At 43.8% G+C, this 27200-nt stretch overlaps 1 protein-coding gene across 10 annotated transcripts in view; it reads right to left on the bottom strand.

Annotated features, from left to right (window-relative positions):
- The window catches only part of LOC146576709 (RNA binding protein fox-1 homolog 3-like), a 431434-nt gene that overhangs the window by 96770 nt on the left and 307464 nt on the right, over positions 1–27200 (bottom strand). Inside the window, exon 1 of one of the 10 annotated variants that reach the window (XM_085272172.1) lies at positions 7366–7838. The exons of the other annotated variants lie outside the window; for them this stretch is intronic. Coding sequence (XP_085128298.1) covers positions 7366–7491 — 126 coding nt within the window. The 5' untranslated portion in view covers positions 7492–7838. Of the gene's footprint in view, positions 1–7365; positions 7839–27200 lie in introns of those variants that run through there. 10 annotated transcript variants of the gene reach the window in all.

Below are 27200 nucleotides of genomic sequence, written 5' to 3'. Positions count from 1 at the left end.
CACACGAGAACATTCCTTCATTAAAGTGGCCGTGCTCGCCTCAGTCTCTGCACAAAAACACCGCCCGCTCGCAAACACACGCTGCAAGGTGGACGCGCGCGCGCCCGTGAAGGCTGTAATCTGTAATTTGTAAGTTCCATTTGTTTTTAACACACACCAAAGCAGTGGTCCTGTGGGACCTAATAAAACCTCATAAGCACATGGAGAGGAAGCCCGAGGCGCTGCTCTTTCCCACAGATCTCACCTTGATAGATGATTTTAGAAAAACACAGAGGCGTGCTCCACTAACAAAGTGCTGCGAGAAAAAGCAGTGATATTTAGACTCTCCATCTAAGGAGAGGAAAAGCGAGGAGGAGGAAGAGGAGGAGGAGGGAGGGCGGCTCTGATTTGAGGTAAATTACATGAGCTTCTCTCCTTTCTTACCGATTACCCAAAGCAGAAACAGAGTAATCAGCGAGATACCTGTTTGGCTGCCTGCGAGGAAAGAGGCAAAACAACGTTTTCTTCTCTCCTACTGCTCACGCAGTGCAGAGCTGAGATTAACTAAAGCAAAAGGTCCCATTTTTTATTTTAAAGTCCATCCCACAGTCGTTCGTATCGCAGTGGTAAAAAGGAGTAGCCGGTGGAGGAACCCCGGCCATTACTTTATATGACTTCAGGTCTCTAAAAACCAGCGTGCCATAACTGGCAATTTCAGATGTCCAGCTCTGCATCCCAGAAATAATAATAATAATAATAATAATAATGATGATAATAAAAGGGCTCATTTAATTTGGGGAAACAAAAACAATTACCAGCCTGCCTGAGCGGAGGTCAGCTCCCCTCTGCGGCATCTTGGTTTCGTTTCAGAATACCTGTAGACTTTTTCAAGGAGAACTTGAAATCAATTTCAAGGCCCATTTAATTTTATACACGCGTACATGCTGACCCACAACAGCATAGTTCAAATATTGATCTTCTTTAGCGGGTGACCCAGGGTGCCTCTTAGTAGTCAAAAACAGCAGCACGAGTGCATCCTTTAAAAATGAAACGCTGAGACCGGGAGGAGGCGGCGAGGGGAGAGAAACTTCTTCCTGACGTGAGGAATCATTTCCCCAAACTTGGCTCCCGTGCATCGTGCTCGCTGCTCCGACGAAGACGGATAATGACCTTTTGAAAAACAAAATTTGAGCGTTTGTCTGGAGATCTATTTGTCGGCGTGCCTTCTGGCAGTGGCGAAAACACGCTTGCAGGAGCACAAGGAGAACTGTAATAATGCTTTGCTGTTCACCACTGCCATTAAGCTGCTGGTGATAAAAAGGTGCAGTGCTTTTAATGGCTTGTGATGGCTTTTTTTTTCTTCTTTCCGCTCTCACTCGTACGGCCACTCTGTTAACTCAGCACACAGGGTAATACGTCTCATTTGAGAGGATCCCGCCGCGAGGAGAATGCTTGAAGGACAGTGTGAGAGTGACACCACATTATAAACATAATAATCACAGCTGGCTAAGATACTGCAGTAAAGAAATAATTGGACTCAAGCTGGTCTGGCTGCTTAAGCATTTTAGCGTGCCATTTGTAGAAATAGAAAAACCTCAGGTCAGGTTTTATTCTCAGGGATAAAAAAAGAGGCTGCAAACAGTTTCTACTGCGAGGTTATCCCCCTGTCTTCATGCTGCTCTGACTGTATGAGCTGGTGTGTGTGTGTGTGTGTGTGTGAGAGAGAGTGATGTAGTTAGAGCTCCTGCAGTGTAAAGACAGGGAGGCGTCGTGTTGTGCGTCTTGTCTTTCTCCCTCTCGGCGTCTCCTCCACCTGCTCAGGCTCGCTTTGGCCTGAAGGAGCACTCGGGAGAACCGAGAGGCTGAGATTCCTGCGCTGTATTAAGTGGCCTGGGTGGGAAATACTGCAGTAGAGCAGCAGAGCAACCGGCAGCCTTTATTCTAACCTCTGTGTCTTTCTACGGTAACAAGAATCAAGAGAAAATCTCAGAGTTTAGACAACATCCAAAGGGCGGTGAGTTTTTCACGTTGCATTAGCAGGTAGCACAGAAAACACCACCTGTGGTGTCATATTTCCTCATTTCTGTGCAATGCACACCAGTAAATGTTTAGCACAGATGTTAATTAAAAGCTTCATTAGATATTTGCCTCCGTCTAAAAAAAAGGAAAGAAAAAAGCGACGGCTAATTATTGCGAGGTGAGGACATTTGCGACTGCAGCTTTGTTTTCCAGAAGTTGAGTATATTAGCATGAGCGGCGCCGTGAATGCTAATTTACTGACACTACAGGTCCAGAGCACTCCAAGCTAACGCTCACCATTAATGACTGGGAGATATTTAGCATTATTGGCAAAATGTAAATACACATTTATCGATGCGCTGCACGGCCCCGCGCACGCAGAGCCCTGCACCATCCACCTACAGATGACAACAGTTCCTCACGGGGAGGCAAATAAATAGAGATATGTCAGCTCAAATATGTACGTTCGCATTAAAAATACAGTCAGACTCCCAGTGGAGAAGTCTTTGTTGGTGAGTAAACCTATTGCACTGTTTGTGCCATTCTTCTATACAGGGAACAAATTTAATTTTGTTCCATTTACAAAGGTCTAGTGGAGTAAGACGGTGGGTAGCCTTAAGAAAAGCACACACACACACACACACACACACACACACACACACACACACACACACACACAGCCTGACTGTGAAGTCTCTGTGAAGAACAAGGCAGCACTCGCTCACACACCAAATGAAATTTCAAAATAAACGACTGAGCTGTGATTTACAATTCTCCTCCGGGGCAGAGAAAAGTGAGAAAACATTTCAATCAGTCCCTCCGCCTTTGTTATGCTGCTATGAATCAGCTGTTTAAGGGACAAAACAGCTGAACAGCGGCGAGAGAAAGACTCTGAATGATTTCACACCAAAACACTGAACATATTGAGAGGTATATTCTAGAGCCCATGAAATTGGGTTTAAAGTTTTTTTGATTTGTGCCTGATTGAATCTGAGTGAATTGTGCTCAGCTAAAACTGACTGAAAAACAACAAAGCTGGCGTTGCCTTGTGATATAATGGAATATTTCAAATACACAGTTTATCTATAGAAACACAACAAATGAGAATCAGATAGCCGGTGAAAGCAGATCCCTAATCACAACATCTGGGTTTGGCTTGCAGGTGTTTTTTGTGCTTTTCTTCTTGTTAACGGTTTTCCTAAAAGATTAAAACCGACGACGCGTTCGTCCATCTTTCTAGGCTTTTACACGAGAGGAGTTGGGTCACAGCGATTCTGAAGGTGGACATCTTTCAACAAATTAGTCCGGGGGCCATTTTCAGTGGGGTTATGGGAGCAAAGGGGAAAACACAAACAAAAAGCTAGATTAATAATAAGGAATATTAAGGACAAATAATATGATTCGTTGCCATTAAGAGCCACGGCTGTTGTGTTTTAACCCCTTTTCCCCCCAAGATGTCGTGGGGGAGGTGGCAGGCCCGCCGAGTCCCATTGGCCTTGACTCACTTCTCAGACTCGTCTCCAATGTGCCCACACGGGCCTAACGAGAGCCCACGTAGAGACAAAAACCTATTAGTCCTCCCCAGTTACAGACAGCATCTCCATTTACAGCTGTCAATAGTACAGCTTGGCCTACAATAATTATCCCCCAGGAAGGAGCCGTCTCTGCACGGTGCGCATTAGCCCGTCCCCGAGAGACCACCAACCTGAATCCTTTGATATCTAAAGTCCCCCTGAATAGTGGCGCTTTGGGAGGCAGCATCAAGGCCCGAACTGAGGGGGGAAGTGTGTCACGAGTATTCCCACTACTCTCCTCTCTGCATTCCTCGCCTTTAACCAGATTTATCAGTGTGTGAGTGTGTGTGTGAGAGAGCAAGGAGAGAGTCGGTAGCAGTGCAGGCGTAAAAAGAGATCAGCGTGAGTAGGAAGAGGAGAGGAGGAGGAGGAGGAGGCCGCTGAAACCAGAGAGCCCGGGCAATTCCTCGCAGGATCCACCGACATGAAAGGATCGCCTCTTCGAGGTGACCTAACCGTTTAGAGCGATACCAAAGCCGTGTACAGTTAAGGGGGAAATTCAAAACACCCGGCCCGAAGAAGCCACAAAAAAGAAATCAATAGATGCAACAATAACAATAGACACCGGCAGAGTGGAATGCCACGATAGAAAATCCAATTACAAATCAAAGGAAGACATTTTTAGAACACGGGAGATCTCGAGATAAGTCTGAGGCAAAGACTGGAGAGAGATGTGACATCAAGACAATAAGAACGGCTGCTTTTTTCCTCTTTAGACATAAGTGACGCCGAGCTTCCCGCCCAACAGCACCGTCTTAGATAATAGAGCTACATTTACGAGCGTCGCCATATGCCCACCCAGCGCCTGGTAAATAGAAAATCCATGAGATGCCATGTTTTTATGACTCTGAAGACAGCTACTAACTACCACCAGCAAACCTGAGCTACCCCCGTTAGCTTCAGCTTGTACCATAAATATATTTATACTTTAATACGGGCCTACAGCGGTGAGCACTGCATCCCATAAAAGTCTCACCACACTGTAATTCATAACTCCTTCAATATCCAGCGCCATAACTCACGAAACGAGCCCCTACAATACAAATTGAGGGTAGAGGAAAAGTGACATCATCCTGCGGAAGGATGAAGCCGGCACCCCGTGTGGCGGAGAAACTCTCCCCGTGTCGCGGAGGAGGAAAGGCCCTTCAGCGGTGGTGTGATACTGCCACTTTTTGTGCGCGCGCGTGTGTAATCAGAAGCCCACAGTTCTCCCACCACACCGCAGGGAGTCTCTCCTTGTGTTAATGAAAACAAACATTTAGCCGGGATTTATATGCACCGCAGCCGACTACAAAGAGCATCAAAGCAAGCTGCCTGAGAACACACACCCAAACACTGCTGCACACAAATAAAGGCAAGGTATGCTTTGCTAATCTTTTATGTAATAAACTCCTGTCTTCCTGTGATATCATGCAGCACCATGTTCACACATAATAAGCAAAGCTGTTCGGAGCCCAACTTAATACAGTGTCTTATTTGAAATGCAAACAAACTGTGAGGCAGAGGCTATCACCTCAATCTATTCCCCTTCTGTTCGCTGGCTGTCATCTTACACGAGCCGATGCTGCAGCTCTGCACTGTGGCGAACGGGAGGAAGCGGGAGAGTGTCGGCGGCGGGGGGAGGAGGAGGAGAGGGGAAAGGCGGGGGAACACAGGCGGCATGCTACGAAGGATGGGTGATGTGGGGGAGAGACGCTGGCCACAGTGTGACTCAGAGGGTTGCTTCCTCTCACAGCGCTGCAGGGCGAGGATTTACCGCAAAGAAGGAGGAAAAAAAGAAATAAACAGAAAAGAAAAAAGGAACAAAAGCTGCTGATACATTAAAGGGATTTGAAACAAAAGGGGGGATGTTTCATGAAAATAGCACACAGGAAGTTTCAATTTCAGCTCTGACTTGGACTTTAAAGGAATCCACTGTGGACCAAAACACACGCGCGCACACACACGCGCTCCAGAGGCTCGTCCCGAGGATTTGGAGGTAACAGGATGTAGTGGAAGGTAGATGCACCTAAACTCGCTCGCGTTACATCGTGCTCGCTTGTGGAAAGGCGCTCAGAAGGATCCACGTGTCGAATCAAGACATTTAAGGTTGTGGTCTTCAAAGCGTTTTTGTCCCCTCAAATTTGCAATAAGCGATAACGAACATTCAACCATTATTCGAGTTTTTGGAGGCGGCTTTGGCTTCCTCCACAGTTTGCGTGTGCTGATGACACCTGGCTGTCCACATGCCCTGCACCCCCCACTACTCTCCCTCCCAATCACAGCCCGGCTGGTGGGGTGTGCCCACTCTGGACAGATGGGTGGGAGGTGGTGAGGGCCATTACCGTGATGGCGTTGGGGAGGAATACGGCTCAAAACGGGAGATTGAAAGCAGGATTTTCCAGCGCCGTTATTTCCCCTCAATCACTGCAGTAACACACTCTGTTTACAGCAACACATGGTGCCGGTAGTAAAAACAGAATTGGACGCTCGACACCAACCCCCCCCCCCACGCACCCATCATCCCACCACTAACAGCGCTCCCGCCCCCAACTCGCTGAATTAAAACATGTGAATTATTCAGCAGATAGACAGGCGCACGGGCTCTTAAGAGTCACCTTGTTGTTGATTTTTTCACCTCCCTTCAGAAGCAGTCTTCAGGTTTCACAAAACAAGGGGATCAGTGACAGAATCAATTTCCAAAGGAGGATGGCAAACACACTCGCGCACACGCACAAAAAGGAAAAAATCAATGTTAATTTGCTGAGAGATATAATTATTCAAAGTGTTGCCACTATGAGAAAAATTAAGGGGTGAAGAACGAGGCGCTTGCTTTGTTAAATTTAAACAAATCTCACGGTGAGAGCAGTTTTAGTTTAAACCTTAATGTGTGTTTTAAACAAATAGAGATTTTCTGTTGCCCGTAACCACATGAAATCAAAGGATTATACGGCAAGGATAGTCCAAAAAAGGAGATGACCAAGAAATGTGGACTTTTTCTTTTTGAAGCTCATAACAAAAATAAACTGCACACATTGTAATAATAATTCAAATAGGAGCGATCTCGTGTCATCACTGCTTTGTTCGTTACTCCTCAAAGCCCTCGAAGCTTTAACTTCCTAAATTCAGGGTTAAAATTTAAATTCGTGTCTTGAAGATTCATGTGATTTTAGCAAACACAGGCAGGGATCAGACTGGGTAACACATGCACAACTACCACATGTAGATAAACGAGGAGTGTTTTTTGCAGTCAGCTACAGAAAAAGTTGGCATCTACTTGCATAAAAAAATCTGAGATAAAGAAGCAATTTTTTAAAAGGAATTTTCCCATTTAAAAACACAACTAACTGTAAAATTGCCTCATCTTTGCAGCACAGAAGTGACAGAGCACAACAGACTGACCGAGAAAACATTTCCAAGCACAATGAGTCATGAAGCGACTGTTGTACACAAACGCTGCGTGCTCCCACGTCACAGCGATCGCTAATTCACTGCTTTAATTTCACTCAAAAAAAGGGAGGCACTGGAGAGAGAAGAGGAAGACGGGAGGCGATGAAGAGCGGGACGGTTCAGAGGGTAGAATTAAAGGAGGTGATCCCCGCTCCACCTCCGCCTCCTGCCCCCCTCTTTCTACTCCTCAAAGGCAGGCTGAGGGTCAAGGGTTAGGCGGGTGAAAGTACTCTGAGTAACAGCACAAAGCGAGCGCGATGCCGTCACGTGCTGCCGAGGAGCGCACGGAGAGACGAAAAGGGATGCAGAGCGAGGGAGAGGAGAGAGAGCGAGGGTCGACAAAGCGAGCATCGTTCAGTCTTACCTCGGGCAGGTAGAGGAAGGCAGGGGGACACTGGAGCGAGTGAGGTAGCATCCCAGAGCCGGAGAGCAGGAGGCAGCCGGAGTTGGCCATGGAGCTCAGCGTGGGGTGACGGGACGCTTTGCGCATTTAGCAGGGAGATCCTTTTGCTCTACTCTCTCCTTCTTCTCTCTCTCTCTTTCTCTGGCTCGCTCGCTCCCACTCACTTACTCACTCTCTCTCTCTCTCTCCCTCCTCGGATCAGTTCCCTTCCTCTGCCTCCTCTTGCCTTTTAAATTTCCCTTTTGCTGGCTTTTGTGTCGCTATTGAAGATGTAGCAGGGAGGCGAGCGGTGCGCAGACAATGTGCATGTTCCACGTTTATCACTATTGCACTCTCTCTCTCTCACGCTCGCTCTCTCTCTCTCTCGGTCTCTGCCGATCTCTCTCTCTCCCCTTTTCTCTCGCTCACTATCCCTGGCGCGACTCTGTTTACTTTGTGTGCGATAAAAGCCAACATAAGCATTCAGACACAGAAGGGGAGGTTCTGTGCAAGCTCGGGAGGAGGAGGAGGGGTTGAAGAGCCGACAGGGGGTTGGGTAGGTTAGGGTGGGGGTATGAAAGAGGTGCTGGTAGAATGAAAGGGGGGGAGGGGGGGTACTGATGAAGTCCCTGGTGGATTCATACATCAAACGGGCTGGCTGAATAGCAGAGGGGATGTGAATGACATTAGAACAGCTGATCCTGGGCATTAGCACCTCGTGGGACACTGCATGCTGCCTTTTAATTGCGGCCCCCCCATCCCGCAAAAGCACACATAAACACACACCCCCCTCGGTGGTCGGGCAGCACCTCCCTCTCCTCCGCCTGTGCGTGCGCGCGCGCTCAAGGACATAAACCGCACGGCACGTATAGCAGATCTATCCGTAAAGCCAGGGGAAAGTGCATTTACACAAAAACAGGCTGTGATTAGGCCCAGTCGTGACATCCCTCTTCATCTACTCAGCTGTAAACATGCATTCAGCCAAGCATGTACTGTAGAGCACGCTAAACTGTACAAGAAAAACAACTTCGAGCTTCCTTTTAATGTATTTTTCTGATTAATTCTCTTTGATACTGCTTTAAAAGAAGCAGACAAAGAGAATGCACAAGATGTATTCATTACATCACGGGCACCAGTTGGGTATAGAGATCGAAGTCAGAGGGGGGAAAAGCAAGAAATCCAGCTTGAATGTTATCCAACGCAGCCCTGGATTCAGACCCTTGATGTTTCAGCAGAGAAAGGCAGAACTCGGGTCATCGACTGGGTTTGGCCAGATGTGTTTACTCTCGAGAACGTCATCCAAAACATTTGATATATTTAGAAATTTGTCTAATAATGTTCTCTCTGTGAATGTAAGTTATTCCTGCCATTAATAACATGCAAGGTTAGATTCTCCAAAGGGGCTTTGACCAGTGCACATGCCTAGAACTGATGCTGGTTCTTAATCCCAATACCGAGAATGGGTTTAATGCAATTTCCCTACAAGGATCAATCACGAATAACTTAACTTAGCTAATTCAGCTTAACCTTATTCCAAATATTCATGAACCTCTGGAGAAATTTAAGGCATGGATGTAGTATGATCCAGACTGACATTAAACTATTAAACTCTTTACTTGATTTTTGTCTTTTGGGTTCTTATTGAAATCGACTGTTACGCTCATAGCTTTGGATTTTCAACAGAAGACAATAGGAGTTCCTTAGACATGGATAACATGAGGGATGCTGCCTTCATGTGAAGGCCCGGAACTGTATTGGAAAAAGGTGACGAGCACGGATCAGGCTTAAGGCTGTCAATGCTGAAAATCAATGATTCGAAGCATCAATTGATCCGACTCTAATTCTATGAGTCGAGCATTCGTTTATCCACAAGACAGAACGTTCTGTGCTCGTGGTTGACTAATGAGAAGCTGAATCTGAGGTGCAGTGATTCTCTTCATTTAGAAGTACCGGCCAAAGCTTTGCTTTCAAAGAAGGTGGCCTTGTGGATCATTTGTGTGTAGCGCAGGTCCGGTGTAGCAGAAAGTGAGTGACTGAGGGTGTAAGATGTAACATTACCAGCACTTTGCTGCAGCATTGTGAAGTGCATGCTAATAGAGGTGATTAAGTGATTGTAATCAGCTGCAAAGTGTTTAGAGATGCCTGAGTTTCAGTGTAACAGTTATCTGATTGTTGTGTAGCGTGTTGGGTGCCCTATAAGAAAGGAAATAAAGGTCCAGTTCATGTAGCATTGTGGCACTTTCTCTTCCTGCCTCGTCTTCATCGCGGCAGAGTCGGTCCGAACAGTAAAGGTTACCAGTTAACGAGACAGGCTAGAGCAAAGTAACAGCAGCGTTTTGAACTTTCAAAGAACTTTTAAAAAGTTAATGCAAACTGTCCGAGCGAACGCTAAAACACGTCATTGTACGGACGAAGACTTGAAAATGGAAATCATAGAAGGCGATTCAATCAGCAGATATATGTATAAGAATTGTCTAGATTTTTTTCAGGGTCAACATGGGGGGTGGTCATTGAAACAGCTACCCGCTGCACCCGTGGTGTCACTGCTTCACTCGACCAACACGAAGGTAGAGAAAACCCAACATGACCAAAAGAACTGTGAATATAATACCAACATACAACAACGCATTATCAACCCAGAACCCTCCACAGCAATTTCACAAACCCTACGCAACAATAGACGGCTATTTTTATATTATTATTTTTAAAACAATAAGACTGCTTACCATTATCTGAGTAAATGTTCCTTTATTTTGTCCAATAAATAAATAAAGGAACAAATTTTAGATTTTTTTCTCAACAGACAAATTAGTGAGTCTGGAGCAGACCTAGCTATAACATGTGTGCCTCTTTCTACTAAAGTTTCACCCAGTTATTGAGTTGTATCGTTATAATCAGCATGTATTTTTGTTCATGCCCATTTCATGCTAAGAAGCAGCTCTGCTTGCTTAATGCTCTGATCTACACAATGCATATGTAGATCTACAAAGTTCTGCTATTCCCATTTTTCTGCACGTACATTACCTGATGTGTCACCTTCTAGGTTTGGCGTTGTGGCCGTAATGACAGTAATAATTGGGTCCTGCTGTGGGAGACACAACACGGCGGCAGAGGAGAATTAACTCTCTCTGGGACACTCCCTCTGCAGATTAAATAATTCCAAGCAGCCACAGGGGGATAGTTGACCTGTAATTACATATTCGGTCGTGTATTTCGCTAACTTCAAAGAGAAAAACGAAATAATAGAAAAATCATTAAATGAAATAAGCACTCACCTTTATTGGTAGTCATCTTCATTACCAATATACATGCTTTGTCTGTATAATTGGCCTGACTGTTTGATGCAAAGACCAGTCCTCGCTGATATCTGGGCGTGCGTTAGGATTAACAGTTTGGCATCGCCTGCTACAGATGGGGATCCATCTCTCCGTCCCTCCTCTATGCGTTTTCCATCTCTTGCTTTTTGGCTCCTTTTTTTTTGTCTTTCTTTTTTCTGTATCTGTCTGTCTCACCCAGTTAATAATTCAAATGAGCACTGCCAGATCACTCCCTTCAAAGGGAGTTTCTGGAATGTTCTCAACGGTGCCTTTTCTTTATGTCATGTGAAATCAAAGCCCTCAAACAGCAGAGATATCCTCAGCTAACTCCACACACTGCTGCTCTGCCAATTAAAGAAAGATCAACAACTGCAGCGAACGGCTCATAGTTGATCACAAAAAGAAAAAAAAAGTGATCTTAATCATCACGATCAGTTTTGTCACCATCACCCTTTGTCTTCCTCCATTTCTTCCTTCAAGTGCAATCACCACATTGCTGTGGCAGGCCCGTAATAATCAGCGTAATGATTATTACCACAATCACCATCATCATCACTGTCACCGTCGCCTCTGTCACGTCTTTGCCCGCCTCTGTTACCGTCCTGTTAAAGACCACGATTTACCCTCTGAGTCCGGACTTGTGTTTGATTGTCATTAAGTCAGCAGGCGCGCGGGATTTTGCAGGTGTGTGCACATTTCTGTCGAGTCTCCGCTCTGGGCTCGTTTCGGGCAATGCGAGCTTTAAAATGTGTGTTCAATCTCCTTCAAAAGCATCTCCTCTGTCTTTGTATATGAGCCCGTGTTTGTCTTTTGTGCCGGCGCTACGTTAATGTGCTCCTCCAAGAAAGGTTGAAAGCAGCAGTTCTTGCAGTAAAAAGCCATCACGTGCACTGGGAGCACACTCAGCAATAATCAAAGGCAATACAAGCGGCGACTAATGGGGCCCAAACGATTGGCGGCGCACTCCAGTTCGCCGCTGTTTATCGTATGACCGCTGATCAATAGAGCACACTCACACTAATCATCATAAGAGATGACTGTTTATTTCCCTTAACTCCATCACTCTGACAGTGGGGGAAGACACATACTTCGCTGACCAGTATCAATAAGTATAAAATACTGCATTAAGGTATTCAAAGATATCTGCAACTTTACACTTGACTTTGCATTTTTAATTTATATTCAAACATATTTTATAAAGCAGGAAGTAATTGTATATTTGTCGAGTCACTGTAACGTATAAATCGTTGGTGTGTAATGACTCTTCCAATTCAGGGTTTGGCTGAAACCATCACTTAATCATGATTAGATCATGAAGAAAAAGTAAACTCGTTCAATCGTTCATTCATGAATGAATCCGGGATCTTAATTACTAAAGCTATCATCACTCGAGCGTGATAGATACACCGACAGATAGAATGTGTAATGATAGAAAGCAGGCCGATAGTATTAGGTAAGGAGTTTTACCTAATACTTTTTACTGTGTAAAAGTACAAGTAGTACTGAAAACATTCAAATTTAATGATGCATTCATTTAAAAAAAAGAACAAAAAAACACGATGAACAGGCTGAGATGTTTTAGGAAAAATATGTGGAATTTCGACGTGTCGATTTTTCAAATTTCTGTTTTCCTACATTAACTCGGTCGACTGTCGCTGCATGTGCACAGAGCTAAACAACAACAGCATTTTACTTCTTTATGATCCAAACAACTTGGCTTTAAAGAGCCTGCAGTGTAGCAACGCTGGCACCGCTATCACAGGAATACCGGTGAATGTTAATTAATGACTTGTCTGAAATTGTCACACTTTTCAGATTTTTGGGCCAAATGTTTTACAGCCTTTTTATATATATATATATATATATATATATATATATATATATATATATATATATAGCCGTGCATCGCCACATATAAAATATTTTCCTAATGCAATCCTAATATGCAAAGAAAACAATTTTATATTTTGCAGGTAATTTTCACTGAAACATCACAACCAAAAAAAAAGAAATCAGTTCAATTAAAAAGGCACCGTTCCGAACAATTCATCTTTTTTTCTCATTTCTTAGTAACTGAATATTTTATATATTTTTAGCTGAAATGTTGGTTATGCATATAAAGCTGTGGGTGTGTGTCTGCTCTCAAATGCACCATTTGCCAAGTATCTCTAGACTGCAGAGCAGCTGAATAGATGTACTTTGCTACTGCACCCTGCACTTCACTATGGACACAGCTCCCCCATCAGGACGACCACCAGAGTCTGAACAAAACACAAACATGTCAGCGTGAGCATTATGCAATATTATTCAGCGATCCAGTCATTCTAAATGTGTATGAAAATAAATACAGGGATGTGTCACATTCTCCGGGGGGGCGCTCCACCCTGCCGGACACGCAGCCAAGACCTCTGGAGGCGCACTCTGAGGAAAACAAAGCAGCAGTGTTTGGTGCTGGTGGATTTTGTTAAGAAGCAGTGAGGCCTTTGGAGGGGCACCGCTGAAGTGCCCCTCTGACAGGCTTCCTCATTATCTGGCATCTCCAGAGTGCCAGCCAACCCCGCTGTAGAAGAGGGGGCATGAGGACGCCTCGATCAGCCTGCCTCGAGGGTACCCAGAGAGGGGAGGGTTGTGCTCTTGCTAAAGGTCCGCTGATTATATCTCAGGCCCAGAGCTTCAGGGATCCCCACTAATTAAAGGTTGTGTCATATCTGTTAGAGATAACAAACGTATGTAGCTCGTCTTTTTTTTTTTTTTTTTTTTTTTTAATTCCTCCGCTCCCATATCTGCACTTTACAGCATCACGTCAAGTTGCAGCCTCGGTCTGCATTCAAGGCTGACCAGCTTTCTGCACCGAGAGGAAAGGGTTTCTGTTTAACCTGCCCTCACCCATCTCAGTGTGCCAGCGGTGTTGCGGAGGCATCAGGGATCCTTTGTCTGGAGGCATAATTAAAGCTCTCGTTCATTATTTCTTCACTTTGAGCGCAGATCTGAGTAATTAGGAGGCAGTGCCACGGGGAGGCTGGAACTTTCACGGAAGCAAAGAAAAACACGCACACAATTACACATGTCTGCACACATTAAATCGAGAAGAAAGTGAAGCCTGTACACACAGACCCAAAAAAGCTCACTCTTAGCACCAAATGAGCTGCATTCGTCTCCCACCTATCTTTGGATGCCGATATTCTGCACCGAGTGAAGTATGCCATTTCTTCCCTCAGAGCTGTCAGGTACTAACACATTGATTAAAAATTTGATTAAACGGACAGTTAAGGGAGGAACTGGAGGAACGAGCTACGACCTGCGCTTCAATCGGATGCCGGGGTAGGATGTGGGGCCCTGGCTTTTGCTGCATTTGGAGCTGAGGCACTTGCCTCTCTAATGGATTTTGAAACAGAGCTTGGCTTTTATATGGTGTCATTCATCCTCATATGTTTTCGCCTGCCGCGTCTTACAATCACTGCTTCTTTATGGCAAACTAATGCACCCAGTGCTAAGATCAGCAGGTTGGCTCTGGCCATCGCTCACTGAGCTCTGGCCAGATATTAGAGCATTTTGAAAGCTTCTACTGGGGAAGGCAGAGCAAAAGCCGAGGGGTACCGACTCTGCCTCCTCCACTGTCATATATCAACCGTCCACGCCACGCTGTCTACACCAATAACACACATACACACCGAGCCGCTGCTGCTCCGGCTGCTTTGACAAGGCAGGGAAGGAGAGGGTTGATTGAGCTTTATGGCAGCGGACAGTCAGCATCAATACATTGACCGTTTTACCACCCTCTCACCTAAAAGTCTGGTGCGCTTGCAGCTAAAAGACATCGAGGAGCGCGTGTGCGTGATACTGCTAGGTGGTATGGGTGGAAGATGGGGAAAGGTTTGGTCGAGCCATGGTGGGAGACAATAAACGGGGGCGATGGCTCACGCCCTGTTAGCCCTCTAGGCTGAGCGAGGCTGCGATAGAGAGAGAGCTGACAGGGCAGAGGGATGGCCAAGCATGGAAATCACATCAGATCAATGATGAAAAATTCAGAGGCGGCAAGAGTTGCTCTTGGGGATGATATAACACGGAGCATGTAAGCTTGTGACTACATGGAAGTACATGGAGAAACTAATGTCTCAACCAGCAGATATACGAATTCAGACACTTTGTCTTTAAGCGGCTAGAAACGAGTTAAATGAGAAAGGAAACGAACGCAACAGAAACAGAGGGGAATGTTTGTATATGTACACTGTTTAAAATTACAAGACTGTTTCTTGGGCTTTACAATCTGAACAAAATCTGTCATCCTCCATCCTTGAACCCTCAGTTACGTCCCAAAACATCCTTCACCAGGAATAAAAATGCTCTGGAGAAAAGCTGAGAAGCTTTCCACCTGCCTACATGACGTGTATATATCAAATATATCACACTGTTAGAAACTATTAGGGCTTCAGTTTCTAGATTTCCAGGGGAAAGAGTCATTATAATTTTATTCAAATAGCACTTTTTCAGACACACGGTTACTGTGCTTCACATCTGGGACAAACTCCACACATTAATAATAAACAAACATGCATACATATGCATAGGTCTCTATAGGGCTGTTGGATATAACGATATATATCGGGTGACGATATCACGCTATCGTTTGTTTACGGAAATATTTTTTCAGCGTTTTCAAAGTTCTCTCTCTCTCTTAAATGTAATATAACCACACTACGGGCGGACAACCGACTGTTTTTAAGTGTTGTCGTTAGCAACAACGACGGTAAAACCATCGCGTGGCTCCGCCGTCCGCTTGTTTATTTTCCACATAAACCTTTCAAAATAAAGCTGAAGATCCTGTTGAGATTTTTCAAAATAAACATAATTACGTGAAATAGTATGCAGAGTGTTTACGGACGAGAAGCTAAAAAGAGCCGTCGGGTGCTAAAAAATAAACCTTAGAACACGCCCTGTAATAAATACTCACAAAGAAAATTCTAACTTATGTAACACTCGAGTCCAGGTACACGACGCCCAGCTGAAAACACTTCACAGAGCTGCCCGAGATTCACAGAATTTACAGAAAATGTAACATTTTTCTGATACATATCGTTGTCGGGACGATAAATGTCTTATGATATGAGATTTTGATCATATCGCACAGCCCTAAGTCCCTACATACTGTATATACGTGATGATCACAAACAAAAAATAGTGTGGCCGCCACTGCAGCCAGAATATGATCCCAGCAGCTCCACTTCATAAACTGAGCCAAGCAGATATGTTACATGTGATTAACAGAACTTTGAAATCGATGCCAAATTTAACTGGAGGACTTACATTACACACATATAACAGAAACATGAAAGCATCACAATGTTTTATTAGCTTCAGGTTAGCTTAGCTGTCGACGAGGACGAGCCTGTAACGATTAATTAAACTGTAGGCAAACACTTGGAGCTAGATGAGGACCTGGTGGCTCACAGAGCACGTGACCATTGAAGGGTTATTAGCTGTGATCATTTTAATAACCTTTCTAATGACGTGTCCCTTTGTCCTTATTTATAAACCCCAGAACAGCTGGTGTTAAACGATATATATGGTAAACCACAAGATGACACAGAGGTACGCTTCCCTTTGTTAGACCAGCTAATATAAGATTCAGAGAGCTCTTTGAATCCTATATTAGCTGGGATTTAACAGAGCAAGGTGTTTTCATTTGAATACATCTGTTAAAAATGTGTGCACATAAAAGAGCACTACCCAAAACACAGACACATGCTTGATTCACAGGATTTATAAATATGAAATATGTCTGCTTGTGAAGTATTTAATTATCGAGACGAACCTTTTGATACTTATGGGCTCAGCGCACGTCAGTTTTACAGGATCGGCAAAATAGTACTAATGTTCTTAAACGTGCATTTGTTTTTATATATTTTGTTATTTCAAGATTTCTATAACATGCCAGGTACAATTTCATATTGCAGTGTTATTGAATATACCAATATATAATTTCACTGGGGCTACTTAAACTATCCACACCATCGTGTGTGTTTGTTGAAGTGAGCTCTGCCATAAAACTTCATTTTGGATAATTCACTTCATTTTTGTAACGCAGACATGCGAGGCTACACAGCACCACGATACTGTAATCACGCCACTGCTAAGTTAGTCAGAGGAACGCTCTCAAATCCAGTCCTCGGGGTTCAGAGCACTGCTGCTCCTCTCTTCCGCCGCCTTGTTAATTGCATTCACCTGTTGTCCGCGGCCTAACCGCAGTCCCACAGACCGAGTGAATACTCCCTGGCAGCAGCGCTTTGCAGTCTGAGGACTGTGTGTGAAAACATGAGACAGTGCACGGTCCCCGTCGAACACATTCGTGGCCAAAATGTTCCAAAATTCAAATCCGTCCAGAGCAATCTTTCTCAGAATCTGCCATCCGAGTGCATTTCAGATTCCACTGACATTCTGTTAAAAAGAAAAAAGGAAAAAGAAGCACCCTTAACCATAATGGCTTCAGCCCCAACGCAAAGTCAATTACATAGATTGGTGCAGTGACATAAAGTGTATTCCATTTGGGAGCAGATTGGTCATGCCCAGTAATGTTCCCTTCCTGCAGGCATACCTTTGACCATTACTCTAAACAGGCATTCGGGGAACCAGAGACCTATTTCGCACAACTGTGAATGCCGGTGTGTCTCCCAGAGGGGTCAGGGGTTCACACTGCAACTACCATGCTCTCATATTTAGCAGCGGCGGGTGAGAAATGGTACATCAATACTGTCAGACGCACTGGGCCAAAGCGGCCTCCTGCGCACACATATCATATTAGAATGGAGCGTAAGAAACCACAGCCGGGCCAGAAGGTGTCAGGAAATGTGTGAACGTGCGTGTGTGTAACTGGAAACATCTAAAATGCCCGAAATGTGTTGGATTTTAAAACATTATTGGTGCAGCTACCTCATTTATCGACGCACCTGTCCCTAACCTCAGACCATTTAAAAACCATCGAACGCGATCGCCGCGGAGATGGCTTTGATCATCGAACTCAAGCTGATGGCGTTCGTGTTTTTCCCAATCTGAGCAATAAATCACTCCGCTGTTTATTTCGAAAGGATAACGCCACTTGCCTTTCCTCATACATGTTTAAATTTTTAATGTAACTAATGAGGATAAATGCGTTTGAAGTGACAACTGACATATCGATTCATTAAGACTTCTCGAGCTTTAATATTTTTGTGTTTTGGACCGATGCTCGAGACAAACGAGGAATATGACGGTTTTTAAAAGATTGATCAGTTACATGAAAATTAATCAACAAGTTAATCAAGAACCAAACAAAGGAAGCAGGTTTCAACCCTTCTGGGAAGCATTTGTGTATGAACGTCTTAAATTTAGTGGCTAATTTAAGGGTCCATTGAGGCTTTCTCCACAGCTCCATTTCTAGACTTTTAGTCTCCTGTAAGCTTAATGATTTCTTTTCACCCAATACTGTCAATGTCCAAGTCTAAAGGTGCCTGGAGGCTATGGACATCACAGTGGTTTCTCCCTGAAGGCTCCTGTTCTGGCTCCAGGTCCTATCGGCTTCAAAAGTGCAACCACAGGCTTTCTTTTTTTAGTGTTGCAAGGCAGAGCACAATCACTGAAGGGGCCACCGAGTACTACTACAATCACTAAAGTGGATTTGTTTGTTCAATTGTGTTGCATCAAATTTGGTAGAGCTCCACTTTACAGTTTCTAGAGCTGATTGTTGTGCAGGCTGGCTTTCGCGTGCACCAAGTGGTTCTCCAAACTGAAATTGTTCCATCTTCAGATGTTTATAGAAATTAATAAGTGTGTTTTTATTTCTTACTAGCCTATTATACTTTCCAGTGGGCTAAAGTTAATCGTGAATATCTGCTTTACCACTGGACCAGATAAGGAGACGCGCTCTTATCTATCGAGCTCAGAGATTTGACTAAATTTGGGGATTTATAATTTTTTTTCCAGGTGGACGCTTTAAACAAAGGGGTTAAATCAGTGCCCTCCTTTGAATTGCCATCTCAAACACCATTTGAACCAAATGTCAGACTGTTGAATGTTTTATGTAGTCTTTTTTTCCCCCTACCAGCGTTTGGTAAGAGCCTGTGTTTTTAGAAGTGCTACTTAAATAGACGCTCTAAATATAAAGTTTGCGTGGGTGTGTTACTCTGCCCCAGTCCCAATGTGTTTCCCTCAGCGCTTGTATCTCCGTGGGAGCGTCTCCGGCTGTGGATGTATTCGGCGTGTAGGTACCTGCGCGGTTATAAAACCCTTCTGTGTAGAACGAGGCGCCCGGAGCATCTGCTGTCGCTACCCGTGATCCAACCCTGCCCTCTGACCACATCGCGGGCAGCATTCCCCCCCCCCCGCCCCCTTCCCATTCCACCGCCATCAAAACGTAGCTACGGGGACTCGCACGCTGATACAGATTTTCCACGGACATCTGCCCTGGAACGATGGCGGCTGGAAGAGAAAGGGTTTGCCCAAAGGAGGTGGAAGAAATGTGAGTGTAATATCTCAGAGTGGGAGTCATGAATGCGCTATGATACCGAACCAAAATGCTGCGATCGCTGCTCAATATTTCAAAAGATGTCTGGCTTTAATGCCGCCCCTGTTGAGGCCATAATATTGATGGTTCGATGGGAAATGTTAAAGTGTCAAACTCTGCAAGGCGCATCTCTGGAGGAAAGAAAATTACAAACATGAAGGTATCATATAGGTAAATGTTGAAGTGCAGCACCCTCGGAGAGAGGGATTGTTTTTCCCGGTCAAGCGTGTCCTTTGCCATCGTTCACGCTCGTGTTGCTGTATTACTTCCTGTGACGCTTGTTCGCTCTTTCCCTAATGCTTCTTTTTCTCCACTCTCCAAATGCTATCTGTCAGTAGGTGTTGCAGGACTGATAGAGGCTTGTCTGTTGCCTTTCTCATTACAGCGGGGGAGACAAAACCCAGCGAGTGCAGTAACCTTTCATGGAGACAGAGGGAGGGAGGCATCCGCACAGAGCCGGCACCTCCGTCTACTTGACATAACCCTATTACCGCTTCCTTAATTTGTCCCGCCGTGACAACTCGCAGCCAAAGAAACGGTTAAAAGAATGAGTGAACAAAAGCTGCATTGCATTATGGGGAGTGGAGGAGGGAAGAAGGGAGTCTTTGAGGGTGGAAGACAATGGGGAGGCTGAGCTGATGCATCAGCCATACCGGATCATTTCTAAACTGCCACACATTATCCGGAGGTGGGCCCGGATATACTGATAGCTCTCAGTTTCAGCTCAGGGGCTCGTTCTTTTCAAAGATTTTTGTCTTTAATGTTCATTATTTAAGTTTCTCTTTCAAATTCTTTTCCTCGTCCAAGTTACGAGAGCTTAAAACGCCACCCAGGCTGATCACTTTTCACTTAATCAAAAGAGTTTGCCAACAGTTTACAGGAGCGCGATTTCAAAAAGCTCCAAAACGGCGATGACGGGGTTTGCTTTTTTCTTCTTTCTTTGGCCTCGTTTCCCTTTAAGGTCTGCTTTAGTTAAATGCAATAATGTTTCTTCCCTCATTTAATATTTACAAACAGCAAAGGCTCCAAAGAAACCTTCAGCGCTTCTGCTTTGTTTCCTAAATCTGTTTGTACAAAATATGATCAAAGCTCCGAGCAGTCAGACTGTACCTCGACATGAAAACGACAATGCCTCAGAAATAACTAAATGACTGGCAAAATGAGTAACAGCTTCAAAATGGCTGATAATAAGAGCAGCTGAAGTACGAGCTCAGTGAAAGTGCCAGACACTCAGACAAATGTGACACTAAATCCCGCATTTGGCACATCCCAAGTAAACAAAAGTGTTGATAAAAGGAAGCTGAGGCAATCTTCTTTTGTACGTAAGATTTGAGGAAAGGGGGGGGGCTTTCTCTGTCTGTGACCGCCCAACATGCGAGGAGAATCTCAACTCAAAGGCAAATAAGCTGTAGCATTTAAAAATCTAATAAAGAAAAAACAACCACACAGGAAGAATGAATTAACCTGGAAGCGGTTGCAGAAATACCTGTTTTACACCCTAATTTTACATCTCTCAACACTCGCTCGTATTCTCGAGTGATGCCGTTTCAGTGGTGAACAACAATTTACTCAAGCACAATCCATAAGTATAGATTCGAGGTGCTTATAAATCCCATTTTACACCGATATGTACTATGTTGTACATCCAGGAAATATTGCACTTTCTCCGCCTCTGCGTCCATCTGTTTGCTCATTCATATGCTTAAACGGCAAAATAAAAACGCCAGGCGCCCAAAACGGACAATCATAAATAACATTACGGCATAAAAAACAAAGCTGAACAAAATAAAGGAAAACGTGGTAATGCTAAAGAAGAAACTGTCCCCTCGTTGATTAGCGCCGACTGTTAGAAATGAGAGTTTCCTCTGGACCCGCCACCAAATGTTTAACATGTTGGTTAGATTTGAATCCATCAGAAATACCAATCCAACAGTCTTAATGAAATGGAAGGAAGCGGCGTTTACATAGCACTTCTCTAGTCTCACTGACCACTCAGAGTGATTTAATCTGAATATCATCATACAATTAGCTTCAAAGGATAGTTTGTCATTTAAAGCTGGGAGAATAAGATTGTAAGCATTTTTATTTTCCTGCAATTAACTAATTCCACTAAAAAGGCCAAAAAGCAATATTCCTAATACATTAAGCAAAGTCCTTCTACAAGCAAGTCTTGCCACTCTGCAGCCAACTTGGCCTGCAGGCACTTATTTTGGGCTAACAAGACCGAGCCCTTATCTAAATGAATGAGGAGCAAACGCTTGTGACAGAAAGCACACAAACTAAAAAAACAAAGGGCTGGAAATGGCGTTTCCATGTGCAAAAGTTCACATTACAGTTTCATTTCGGCCCAGCGTGGCTGCGCTTTTATCATCTCTGACTCCTTCCACTACAGCACAGAACAAAGGTGAGGCTAATTCACCTCATGAAATATACATAACTACATCTTAATTAACATAATGAGTTGATAAACCTGCCACCACGCAGTTGAAACTGTTGTAAACCTTGGCTGTGCTCTCGTGTCTACATTATGCTTCCCGGTTCGGCTGCTGATTGGCTCTTTAGGGCCAGACGCCACCGTCGCTCTGCAGATTTCAGCTGTAGAGTCAAGGCGGTGTCACATCTTATCCACACAGAGTCTCCTTCCTCGGGTGTTAAGACATTTTTAAAAGACATCTTTCAAGCACATGTGAATTGCTTTTTCAGGCAGGGACTATTTTCTGTGGCGGTTTGATCTACGTTTGGTATATTTGGGGCATCAAGAGGGGTTTGTATAAATAACGTACATGGTGTGTGTTGGTGTTAATGAAGGAACACGCCACCCACACGCAGCACTGTTGCTCACTGATGTATTTTTAATGGTTTTAGGACAACGAAGGAGTTCTGGGGTACAAAGGAATGAGCTTTGGATACTTGTTAGTCGCATCGGTTTGTGGTGGTCTTTTGCTCTTTTAATGGGAATTGCTGACAAAAACAAAACTACGTGGAACTTGTCCCTTGAGTGCACACTGCTGATGGTAATTCTGGGCCTCAAGTGCAAATGTCAGTTCAGGAGATTAGTTTGTTACAGAGTAAGAGAATTATAGCTGTATGCTGTGTAGTAGTAGCAACAGTGGTGTATTTGAAGCAGAAATACAGTAGCGCGCGCGCACACACACACACACACACACACACAAAGACTTCTTCCCACCGGTGGTGAGTTTTAAAAAGTACTCTTCAAGCCTCCGCTCCAGCTGTAGTACCTGTTTTGCAAGCAGACTTTAATGTCTTGGGAAAGCATCAGATATGGGCCAAGTGTTGTTTGGAAGATGCTGGAGACAGTCCACAGTCATCCTGCCCACCTCAGAGGCTGAAACCCCTCGTGGCTTGAGCAGATTGCTCTCCCTCTTCCTGGCCTCTGATCTGGGTTGCAGCGGTGGCAGCCATGGGTGTGGGTTCAACGCCTGAGTGCGGGAGCTGTCTATGTAGAGAGATTAAAGGGCCTGTATCGATCCACAAGCGCTCATGCATTTTGCATGAGGGAGACATTGTCAAAGAGGCGTCTCAGATTAAAAAAAAAAAACTAGTAGAGGGAGAGTTGTTGAAAATATGCTGAACTCTGTGAAAAATCTTAATGTTGAAGTGTTATGCATGTAAACTCGCTTTTATATATTGGATTGTCCATGAACTCTCATCGACCTGAGATATTACTCGTTTTTCATTTCTTCCCCTCCTCAACACCCCTCCACGCCGTCTTCTTCTCTGGTTGTAATGCTGAAGTCAGAATGTGAAAAACAAGCACCCCGAAAAAAAAAGAAAAAGAAGAAGAAAAACTGGCAGCCAGAGAGTGTCTAATGGCGGCAGTGAGTCCGTTGGAGAATTCTCAAGTAGAGTGTGAATTATTTAGGATGTGTGGCTAGTGTGCAGAGCATGAAGCCACCCCGCCCGGCAACCGCCAAGCAGCAGAGTGGCCGAGGAAATTCAGTGCGCAACAAACATTCGCCCGACTGAGGTCTTTATTTCTCATGCTCTGCTTCGGCTTGGTGGACTGAAAGGCTGAGGATGTGCTTGCAGCTTCAGACAGACGAGCAGATGCAGTGAGCGTCTGATTGAATGCATATCTTCAAAAACAAAGTGAGGCGCGCCGAAGCCACTTTGACCTATTTACAGTCCCCATGATGCAGCCGATTATTCATCATCAACATTTCATGCAGGTCAGCATGCATGTTTAACGGCGTGCCACCGTATCGTACTGAGGACCCCCCCCCCTAGTCTGAGAGCCCCTCGGAGCCTTCTTATCCTGCAAGCATGTGTCAATCTCACCTAAACGACCCCGATAACAAGACAAAAGCAATCAATCTCTGATATTGGCCGGGTGGGAGAGTCGGGGATAACACCGACGCTATCAGCGAACGCCAACAAAGACGGAGATTTTCTGCGTGGGGATGATTAGAAACACGGTAGCTCTGACTCACTGATCTGCGGCGGGTTAAACAGAGGCGGCTGTCATCACTGGCAAATGATGACGCCGAGCACCGATAGAGGAGATGGGATCTAGGTGTGTGTGTGTGCTCATGCAAAACACACCAGTGTACTTTTACACACTTGCCGAGGCAGGCTCACACGTACAAACCAGATACTGTATATCTGAACACTGCAACGTTAGGTTCAAGTTAGTCAGGCTTTTTATAGTTTAACCAGGAAGGAATACAAATAATGATTAAACCCATCTGATACACAGGAATCTAAAAAGCTTTATTTAGTGGTTATGTAATGTACTCGCTTATTCGGCTGTATGCAAAGCGCTGGGAAGCTTTTAAACAACAAGTTCATTTACTTTTAAAAATATTGAAAAGTCATAAAATTGATTGCAGGTTTTCCAGACTGTTTTATTGCCCCTGCGGTCAGCAGGCTAACGTCAGTCATGCCGGCGGTGGACAGCACTCGCTCTTTGATAATCACAAACCAACCCTGACCTCGACGTTGAATGCCAAGTTAGAAATGTATCATTGTAAAGCTCAAATGAATCTACCTTTGTGGATGGACTGTTTGTTTACTGTTATTTGTAAGTATGTTGCTACTCCCGCTCCGGTGCTTTGGAAGCCTGTTTAAGATAAGATAAGATAAGATAACCTTTATTAGTCCCACACGTGGGAAATTTGTTTTGTCACAGCAGGAAGTGGACAGTGCAAAAGTTATGACGCAAAAATTAGAATACAATAAGAATAAATACAGTACACAGCTGTACAGAATAGAATAAAATAATATACTATATACAGTAGAATAAAATAGAATAAAAATATACAATAAGATAAAAATAGAATACGAATGCTATATACAACTGAGTAAAAATACAACGATGCCAGAAAAGATTATTGCACTTAGTGTTATTGCACATGTGTGGATGTGTGTGTTTGTTCAGTTAAAGTCTTTGTTTGGCCTGAACATACAATTTATGCATGACGCAGTAATTAAATCAAATCAATCATCAGACCAAACTCCAAATACGTTCACTTTACATTTAGACTGAAAACTTTACTTTGGCTCAACATAACTCATCCTGCAAGACTTTCAAATATCCACTGCTAATAAATGCTCAACTTAATAATTATTAAACATGGAAATGATGAAAAAATAGTAATATTTTATTCCTTAATAAAAGTGTTGTAATTAATCTATGGATGTGAATGCTTACTGTAAAATTCAACTTAAAACATTGTAAACAGTTAATAATTACTGTGTAATCCAGTCGTAAACATCACTGGATGACTATTATAACACTGAAACTTTACACAGTAACACCTGTGTAATTAGGTGGGTGTTAACCTTCACTAGTTTATTGGTTAGATTCAAGCACCAGTAACAGTGGTTAGCTTTTGAAAAAGACAGTCATGTGCACATAAAAAAAGCTATGCTTAAAGTTACCCTTTATGTTAAAACGCAACAGCAAAAGGTCCCATCCAAGCGTCCACGCGTAATGATTAGGAACTGGTCCCAGCAGCATCACAGCACCAGGAAAAGGACGCCGTGTTTATCTCTGAGACACCAGCAGCTCAGACCAAACAGCAGTGTCTGAAGGCGGGGTCACAGAATAATAAGATACCATTAAGTCGTCCTTAACACCTGTAATATTGTCAGGATGGTCCCATTATCCCTTATTTGGCAATTATAAAATACATAATGCAATGTATAATTATTAAAGTAACTATTACTATCAGTTAATATTATATATTTTTTCATACATACACTATGAAAGAGCGAGAGAGCGATGTGGTGGAAGTTGAATTGGGGACACTGCCGTCACGACTGGCCGATTAAACACTAAACATTAGCAAACCATCTGATTTCAGGTCTTTTTAAGTCGCTACCTTATTAAAGGATACACAAGGCAATTTACTTATATAGCACCCATCAGACATCGAGTGCTTCGCAGAGGTGTAGCACTACATTCAACATAAGGCTTCCGCAGTGTACAAATAACAGAGAACAGGAGCAAAAACACAAAAAAGGAAAATTCATTCAAGTGTTTTTTTTAATTTAGAAACTTGTAAAATGCTGAAGTATTAAAAGTCTCTTCCTGGCACACCCACGCACCTGGATCGAGAAGAATTACAGAATTACGCTGATGCTAATTCTGCTGCAAAGATGGCAACTATGTAACCAGAACGAAGGCAAAATGATGCCGAGCAAGAATAAAGATGCCCGGGTGCATGCTGGGTAACACAGTTGCTAAGCAACAATGAAAACTATGAGGAAAAACTGAATCTTTGAAATCACGAAACTGGATGAACACAGCAGCGTTCCTATACCCTGATGAAAACTGTCACATGATAGAGGATGACATCAATAAAGTCTTTGCATTTTTGCCTGATTTATGATATTGATCAATCAAAAGCTGCTATTGATCAATCCCCCATTGCTTCAATCCTTTCAGCAGCAATCTAAAACATAACGAAATAACGATAAAATAATATGAGCAGAAGCCCGACGGCTACGAGCGCACGCTCGCGCGCTCACTGTATATGCGGCGTGTTGGAGGGGAGTTTTCCTACATCAAAAATCAAAGCATTTAAGTAGATTGTACACAAGCACGTCTCGGAAGCTTGATCTTACTAATCTACAAATGGCTTCTTGTTATTAAACTGCTAATTCAGAGGATTAAAGGATCCATGAGAACACAATCCCCTTTACTTCCTTTCCAGGGTACGCTGAAGGTGGCTTAAATATTAATTAAGAACGCACACATGTTCGCTCATGAGCGCACACGTACAGCTATGAAGAGTTCTTACTTTGCTCAAGTTTGTATGTGTGGTACTTTCCTCCTTTCTTTGTCTCATTTTCCCTCTAAAAACTTTCATTTCCTCTCAGTCACAAACACAAACAGGCCTATTTTCATATCGCAGACGATCCTGCGGATTAATTCATTTTTTTTAAAGTGCTGCTATCCCTGCTCCTCGCCGCCTCCAAAAATCATCATTCGACTGCTTTTTTTTTTGCCACAGTGACTCAGGATGAGGAAATAAACTCAGGTTGTAAAGCACAGTGCCGCGTGTCAGGAGATTTCACCGGCTTACGCAACCGAACTCCGAGGAAGTCGGAACACACCTGTATGCTTTGGACAGCGTGTCATTTACTTCGCTGCTTGTTTTTCTACAACAAAAAATGCTGCATTCACTTTACAGCTCATTGTAAATTCATGAAAGCATCTTATGTGGAAAATCTAAAGTTTTTCCACTTTAAAAACACAGATATAGCAATGTGAATCATCTTTATTGTACTATATCTTCCAGGAGGAGGATGGCTCGGGCTAAGGAATGTGCTCATTTTTCAGCCAAGGGCATGCCTTTAAAAAGTACTGCAAATTGTTTCTTTTTTCCCTGATTAATATCACGATTCCACATCTCTCAAACTGCAGGGATCTCATTTTTGATTGAATCCGTTATATATAGGACGTTATACATTATATATAGTACATTAAGAGTGACACT

The sequence above is a fragment of the Mchenga conophoros genome, linkage group LG4, assembly GCF_057382185.1.
Source record: "Mchenga conophoros isolate Kocher_MC1m ecotype Shallow Benthic linkage group LG4, M_conophoros_male_GT1.1, whole genome shotgun sequence".
Lineage (NCBI taxonomy): Eukaryota > Metazoa > Chordata > Actinopteri > Cichliformes > Cichlidae > Mchenga > Mchenga conophoros.
The sequence above is the reverse complement of the archived record's forward strand: the minus strand, read 5'-3'. Positions and strand labels throughout refer to the sequence as shown.